Below are 8,473 nucleotides of genomic sequence, written 5' to 3' on the forward strand. Positions count from 1 at the left end.
GAAAGAAGAACACGAGACAACCTCGGTTAGAACCACCGACCCATGGGAAGCTACTAGCAAACTTTCTCGCTTCCCAACATAGGCCGAGTCCTAGACTCCAAGGAGAGACTTAGACCACTTGGCCACTCATGGCCCCGCAATAGCCGACCCTTGGAGTTCATTGGCTTTAAAGTTCTCATACCCAGTGGTAGACCCTTGATTCGCTCACGTGAAACTATTAGTGGCTGCATATACATGGTAGGTGATTTCTTGTGGGTTTTCTTGCCTCCTATATCTCGGGAACGAGATCACGGTTGTGGACACTACTTACTATACGATTAGCATAAGATACCGAACCAACTGTCCTTCCATACTTGAGGAAATCATCAACATACTCTTAGGGTAGCTATATTAATCTTGTCATCTTTGTTTTCACTGCTTGAGAAAATTTAACGTTAATTGACAGAATAGCTGTGAAATGTTGACGGAAAGTTGGTTGAGATATATTGAAGCTAAATAGTTTTAAAAACTGTATCTGCTTTATAGTACACGCAACAAAATGATCAATCAAGACTTTGGACTGACACTTTGATAGACACTGAACCGGCCGGTAGGAACTAAGTGAACATTCCCACCTAGCAGACTGTTTAGACTGGATTCCAGTTTCGTTTTCTGAAAGAGGACTTGCAGTGATATATGGTAGCAGTCTAGTTTAATGGAACAAGTACTGTTTAAAAAGAAAATTGAAAGCATTCTTAAAATACAAATATTTTCAATAATGGAATGGAGAATCCGACACGTCTTACTAAATATATGAGGTACAGGATAACAAACCATGATGATGCCATAGAATCTAACTAATATTACCGGCTAATGATCTTAAAACATTAACTTACAGGTGTTATAATTAGAAATTACCTTATGAACTTTGTCAAATACATAATAATTCTTTGGAAGAAAAGCAATAATCAATTTGTGATACTAATATCAGTGGAATGCTTATCATTTTGATTTTCTTAATAAAAATATTGTAGCAGATGTCAAATTCTGCAATTGATTTGACTGTAAATTGTCATTTAGGTACGACCTCACATAGTTTCATGAATAAAATCCAATGTATTTTTTACGACGCTAATGGAAAATAAATTTAGTTTCGTAAGTTGCCTGAGACTCATCGCCCTAGACTAAGAGACCAATATAACATCTGATTATGAAATATACGCTGTGTCCCATGTATATTTATGCGCCTTTTCTGCTTGTTATTTGTAGTCTTGGTGCAGACCACGATGGTGAGATGAGCGGTATTGCGTGTCCAGCTAAGGATCTGTATATTATGTCTCCAAGAATGCCAGTATTTGAGAAATACAAGCCATTTTCAAGAAACCCCTGGTTTTTCTCTAATTGCTCTGTGGCAGCGTTCAAGAAGACACTACGGCACAAGTATGTTCAATGTATAATTGAGACATATACACATTTAAACTTGCAATTATTTCAGTTTTTTTTTAAATACGAATTACTAACATGACCAGTAGTCGCTTATAAGGAGCACAATAGTATGCAGCCGATTTTAGAATAAGACTTGTGCTTGAACCTCAGTTCTTAGCATGTTATGTCGAAATACTGAACAAAAATGCAATGGCGTCATCTAAGGTATGTATTGCCAGTGACGTCCGTATGTTATCATTTTATCTAACATATCCATCTACTTCGGTCGTTATCTTTGTGCGCATGCGTATGTGTGTAGGTAGGCATCTTGATATTTAGATATATAGGTAGTTAGGCAGATATACACGTAGATAAGTAAGAAAATGAGTGAGAGGACATATTTATATCCATCTGTCACTGTAAACAGGTACTGTTCGTATTTCAGAACGTGTTTGTCCAATATCGGTGGTATCTATGACGATGAGGAATGGACGAAGAATGTGATGAGACTGCCGGGAGAGGTGTATACTCCTAGTCATCAATGTCAGCTATTTAAGGGACCCAAATCTGATTTCTGTGGGGTATGTACATTGTGCTTGTAAGCTTGAATGTGTGTGTGTGTGTGTGTGTGTGTGTGTGTGTGTGTGCCTGTGTCTGTTCGTGGACCAGTTCTCAGCTTCACGAAAGGGTATACTGTTGTATAAGCCACGGCGACTTTTCAACTACCTTTATTGTAGGTTTTATTTGTTTACATTCCTTGTTCACTCAAGAGTCCCTGTTTGATGTATTCTATTATTATATTGCTATTTTATCAAACTTGAACGTTATCGTATAGGTTAGAAATTTTAATTCGTATTCTATTGAGCTTCGAACACAGGTCTGAGGGTAAGCTGCACCAATCGCCTTCCCTGTAAGCTCCGACCGGTATAGCTTCTCGACCATACATACATCATTATACAATGTCGATGGTATAGGCATCAGTTCGTAGCAGACACACCCACACATCGGCTTAGTAATGAATTCTCATTTTTACGTTTATGCCACAGACCATATGCCAATTCAGATCTTAGCGCTGTTAGTTGTTCATTAAAATATCATATTTCTTTTAATTTTATATTTTTATTTTAAGCTTATAAGCTACCCAGTTGTTTTTGCTGCTATTTGTGTCTGAAGGACATAAACTGGTGAATGTTTGCATCCCATTAGCAAAGAAGTTTAACAAATTAGAAAGTCTGATCCAAAGAAAACAGTCGGATCTGGACAAGCCATCTCGAGTAGTTTTATTCGTTACATCAGATATAAAATACGTTTGTCTAATGTATGCAGGTTTAATTACATGTTTTGATCAAATTAGATTTTCAATTATTGCACTAGATTTTATTCAAGATCCATGGAAATTAAAATATAAGTTACCAAATTAGCATGGGATGATTTAGTTTGCACATGCCACATATGTATATCTGAAACGATTTCACATATCCCAAACACACACACACCCAGTTATGATGCCTTTGGAGAAAGAAAACGTGACATGTAAAGGACTCGGCCTAAACCTTTTATCCGTCGTGAATCAAACCAGGTTCGTTAGAGTCTAAGTCATCAACACAGCCTTGTATCAATATCTAGGCGTCCTTTTTAGGTTGTGTCTGAAGATATTTGTCTCTTCATGGAGTGTAAGAATCCCAGAACTGGTAAATGTTTGCGACAACGTTTCATAGCGGCTAGAGGAACCAAATGTGGACACAATAAGGTAATCTCTCTCTTCTCTCTATCTTTGTGCAAATCTATGGCAGTCTTTCGATGATGAAGCAAGTTCACTATTCAGATTTTATTTTCTAACGTTAAGGATACATTACGAGCAGTACAGTTTGTTATTAGTTTTAATAAGTTGTTATTACATTTAATAGGAAAACCAATCAGAACGTTGTGCAGTATTATGTTACTACTACTACTACTACTGCTACTACTACTACTACTACTAATTTGGACTTAGTACAACTTTTTATCTTTAGAAGCTTTAAGCGCTTTGCGATATTAGATAACAGATTACAAATTTATGACAAAAATATTTCTAAAACAAAACCCATGAATTTAAAAAGACATGCTGACAATAACTAAGGAAGTCACGATAATCAAAACTTTAATTCTGTTCTTATAGTCGAAGTAGTTGAGTTGAGTTGAGTCATTTTGTCACTGTTGCATAAGAAATTAGTTCCACGTATCTGGGCCCTGGTACACAAAATAACTTTGTCCGTATGACTTCGTTTTAACTGTAGAAACAATGAGAAAACAAGTGTTACAAGAGGAGCGGAAGAGTATAGAGGGATTGCAAACATGGATGAGTCAGATAAATGTATTGGACTGGAGCCAGACAACTATATGACGCATAGTGAACACATTTTGTGTTTGATTCTGGATCGAACGGGTAGCTAGTGGATGCTACATAGCGGTGTGCGGTGGTATGACCAGTTATCCATAATCTAAGGATAATCCAAGAAGCTGTATTTTGAGCTTTTGATGTTTCTGTAGACGATGATGAGACAAACCAGATAAAAGTAGTAGTAGCAAATAGCTGTTTCATCTGTTTTGGTTTTATCAGCTTCACACCCTCTATCACCTATCACGTGTGCAAATACTGTGCAACCCTGGAACTATTAGCAATAATAATCCGCGAAGATAAAGTTGCCCAAGGAAGCTGCTAGAGAGATAAAGTGAGATAAAGTGCGTAGGACACATTGTTTTTGTTTTTATTTTCCTCGGCTCTTAGTTTCTGTAAATACACAACCGCGTGGCTCTGTATCTGTGCTCGTAGTTGGCGATGCTCTTTTATTTCTGTCAAAATTGTATCAAATTCGGCCTCTCTAATAATTGTATCACCGAATTTAGTTTATTATTCGTGTTGAGACTGCTTTGTGACGCTGCAAGATGTTCTGAATAGATACGTACTAGTGAATTTGGCCGTATCCAGATTAATTTGCTAGCACGGGTATTTTACAAGTTGCGCTATTCTCTATGTGTTTTATCTCCCAGCTGTTGCTTCGCTTCAATTATTTGTTCAAATTGGTAAGACTGGGGGTCCATCGTAGTTCATCTGTTAATAATACAATTGTGTTGTACAATGACTCGACAGACAGACGGACCATGTCTGGAATCATAGCGTCCTTCAGCTACGCAACGATATAATGCTGTTGTTAAGAACTCCAACTGTGGTGCTGGCTAGATAATAAGTTCTGTCCGCGCGCTTAAGTTTTCCCTCAATTTTCAAGATGATTTCAAATTGATGAAACAACCTAGACGTGTCAAGCGCAGACAAGTCCATGTCAAATGCTGGATCTTATATATCTTTGAACTTAGCTATGGTGAAAATTTAGTTTCCACGTATACATTGTTACTGTTGTCTAATACTGAATCTCCATTGTGAAAGATATTTTGTCTATAGTCACAAAGAAATTTCGTTTTGAGGACCCTGACAAAGACAAGGTCCCATTTATAACTTCGTATCACAACTGGTGAAGGCTTATAACGACAGCAATTACAACAAACATCAACTGTGTTTAGAGACAATTAGATAAATGTTGCAGATATACAAGTTCAATGGCATTTGATAGTCATGAATACAAAGTTGTGTGCCTTAAAAATCCTAAATTTTGTGTCAGAATATGCTATACTGATTACTGTATATCACATCTTATGGTGTGCAGCCCTGTCTTCAATGATCCATAGGACTAAAAGCTGCATCACGCGGATTTGTTCGCGAATATTATCTCTTGCATAAACATAGATCAGCAGTAACGCATGTGACTACACAAATACCTGTGATTTGCACAAACACCCGAAACCGAATTAATGAGATAATAACGAGCATTGAATTGATTACAGTTTCTCATCTTGGTAGAGTAGGCAACTTAGGAAAAGTTATTGACGTACTTCTCAGCCAGAAAATGCTTTTCCTTATATATGCGTGCCGACCGTATATCAGCTAAAGTAGATCGCACGGCAGTATGGAATGCTAATACCAAGCCGTATGCAAAAAGCTGACGTACTTGAATTACTGAGATCAATAGTTACTCTAGGTAAGCGTACTCCATCAACGAAGGCTAATTTACCACCACCGATTTCTAATTATAAAAGCAACGGTACAGCAACTGAAACAATTTGCAAGTGAGCGAAATATACGGATACCAGGAGGTGCAAGAAAAGATGATATTTGCGATATTAGGTGCGTTTGTGACATAGTCAGAATTATTCAACAACGCAGATCAATTTAGCCTTTGAAGCCAGCAGGGACAGTTGCGAATGCAGGTCCTAAATGATGGGCGTCATTGTTCAGAATTATATACTGTTTGCGTTTTCAACTGTGGAACAAATAGATTTGATATCAGTTCAGCTCGCGGCACCTGTGTCTTCCTTGTCATGGTAATCGGCTAACACGTTGTACATCGTCGAAGTGAAACAACGACGATAGATTCCATATCGGTCTTGTATTTAATATATTGACCGTCATACGTGTACGTAGGAAACCCATCATGACTTCACAGATGAAATGCAGCTCTGTAGGCACTGGACGGTAGACTAGACTTCAGTTAGGTTTCTATATCTGAGTGTCATCAGCGTACATTTTGTGAGAAACCCGATGTCAGTCTATGACGATTGAGAGAGTTTGAGCTTTGCGAAACACTAACTTTAACCATAATACGTCTGTATTCTAAAATACCAAACAAACAATGTAAATGGGGAATAAATAAATCGTGGTCTATTGTGTCAAATGACGCAGACAAGTCAAGGAGGGTGAGGACGGTACTCTTGTCGCTATACAAAGCTTAGGGAAAGCCATTAACTGCTTTCAGAAGAGTAGTTTCAGTACTGTGGCAAGAGTGATATGCAGAGTGTACATTGATAAAAAGAGTATTTGCATTTAGACGAGATACAAGTTGGGATATAAAAAAAATATTTCTAAGATCTTGTTGCATAAATGCCACCTTAGAAACAAGAAATATTTCTTTAAATCGTTATGGCCAATTATCGGTATGTTCAACATAGGCTTGATAAGAAAACTGTTCAGTATGTTGTGCAGTGATTCGCGCAGCAATGTTAGAAATTATTTAGGTACGTATACTGTCTCGCAAATCAATAAGCCGACAGCTATAGGTGTATAGTTCTTCATTTTTTCCTTTCTTTTTGCATATGTTTTTGCAGTGGTGCATTGACGGACAGTGTGTTTCAAAGGGTGGCGTTTTTGAGATCGAAACGAACGACCTCGATCTTTAAGGAAATTTGTTCCAAAGAGGCAAGTTTTTCATACCAGAAATTTTAGTTTCAAGAATAGCAAATTTATGGAGATATTTTGCATCAATTATTTCTGCATTTTAGACATTTACCAAATACATAATATGGATTCAAAGTGAAATTCATATAATATATTTTACCAGCAGTTCGTTTTTGTAAGGATATTCTTGACTTAATATTTATATTTACCATCAAGGAACAGCAAGTATCTCCATTTCATTTCCTCATAAGCATATAATATAAAACGATTATTATTTTAAAGAGAAATTCCATAGATGTATGGTGTGTGTTCAATAAACGTAAATATACTATTCTAAGCAACATAAAAGTTAAAATAACCAGCTTGAATATACAATGTTTTACGGTGTTTTCCCGTTTTCCACTCTCTGTGGTATGTTCAGATAAGCTCAGACAATGGAATGAATAATAAGTTAGTCATAGATATCGAGATCGAATCGAGTCTCTGTTAAGCTCGGTTCTGCTTACATATATTAAAGCATTCATAATATAACTTTTGCAAAAATATGTCATCACGTTTATTGCGAGATTACAATTTTGATATCTGAATAAAGATGTTTACATAAGATTGTAACAATTGAATTTTATATGTGTTTATCTGGAAATGGAATATATTTGCATCCTTGTCAAACGTATGTAGTTGGTTCCCACTTGATGTCAACGTGTCTATGAATATTCGGTAAACGTCATCTCTCTTGAGTTCGGACAGCCGATTTTTGTTACTGACCACTTGAATCTGAAAATGTAAAATACTGATTATTATCCCTGTGAGAGTATAAAATTTAAAACATTGAATTCGAAGACGCGGATGTTTGTAAAATAAACAAGTAGTAGTGGAAATATAACAGACCTGGAACACATCATACATATTGAAACAGTTTAATCATTTTCGCGTCTCCCTTCATTCACCGAAAAAAAGAAACTACGAAAATTCTGATGATAAATATAAATTCCAGTTCACCATTTAATTGGTTAAGCATATGTCATAGCATTTTATGTCAGTATATATAAATCAGTCTTTTCAGTCGGATGTACTATATGTTAGAACCAGTCGATTTTTATCATTTGCATTTTAAGCAAATATATTATGTATATGTCATGACTTCATTTGTGTTGTCACGTTTAATAGAATGCAAGGCAGATTTAATTACTCTGTGCAATTTATATCCCCACAGGATGATGGAAAAATTCTTAATAGTGTCCAGTCATTTAATTTCTATCTGAATTCTAGTTATATTCGCCTGGTAGACAAGAGTTGAGTATGACTTCCAGATTAAGCAATAGAATCCTCTTCACCATACAGTATTGTGGAAAATGCTCTAGTTTTCATTTGAAGAAAACTTGGTTCCTTGCAAATAAGAAGACAGAACTCTGATCAATTTTATGCTTGACAGCCTTGAGTTATGTTTGATTATGAAAACATCACAGTATTAACTAAAACTAATTTATTTTATTTTCAGGAGTCAAGATGATATTTAGCCACAGCCATAGGAATACCTGTTTAGAACGAACACCTATACAAAAGATAGACCTCTCCATAATGAACATATTTTAAAGACTGGGCTATAAAAAGAACTGCCACAACAAAATATGAATATGGATATAAAAATTCATATAAAAATAAATTGTTTTATTGACTGTATTCCTAGTGATATTCCATTTATAATGAAATTACTTTAAGTCCCGATGTGTCGTCCATGCCACTATAAGCACTGTAAATTAGTACCAAATTGGACGGAGTGCAGTATTGAGATGAACTACATGA

The 8,473-nt window shown here is 36.1% G+C and overlaps 1 protein-coding gene across 1 annotated transcript; it reads left to right on the top strand.

Annotated features, from left to right (window-relative positions):
* Positions 1 to 1,254: 1,254 nt before the first annotated feature.
* Positions 1,255 to 6,692, top strand: LOC149777523 (A disintegrin and metalloproteinase with thrombospondin motifs 5-like). Its single transcript, XM_089941859.1, has 4 exons — positions 1,255 to 1,419; positions 1,850 to 1,985; positions 3,044 to 3,154; positions 6,601 to 6,692. The coding sequence occupies exons 1-4, from the start codon at positions 1,274 to 1,276 to the stop codon at positions 6,670 to 6,672; spliced, it is 465 nt and encodes a 154-aa protein (XP_089797985.1). The 5' UTR covers positions 1,255 to 1,273; the 3' UTR covers positions 6,673 to 6,692.
* The last annotated feature ends 1,781 nt before the right edge of the window (positions 6,693 to 8,473 follow it).

Source organism: Sinohyriopsis cumingii, chromosome 18 (assembly GCF_028554795.1).
Source record: "Sinohyriopsis cumingii isolate HCF-2022 chromosome 18, ASM2855479v2, whole genome shotgun sequence".
Taxonomy (NCBI): Eukaryota; Metazoa; Mollusca; class Bivalvia; order Unionida; family Unionidae; genus Sinohyriopsis; species Sinohyriopsis cumingii.

Coding starts and splice junctions, on each gene's coding strand:
- LOC149777523 (XM_089941859.1), top strand. CDS start 1,274: ATGAGCGGTATTGCGTGTCCAGCTAAGGATCTGTATATTATGTCTCCA. Junction 1,420..1,849: donor AAGAAGACACTACGGCACAA/GTATGTTCAATG, acceptor TTCGTATTTCAG/AACGTGTTTGTCCAATATCG. Junction 1,986..3,043: donor CCAAATCTGATTTCTGTGGG/GTATGTACATTG, acceptor CGTCCTTTTTAG/GTTGTGTCTGAAGATATTTG.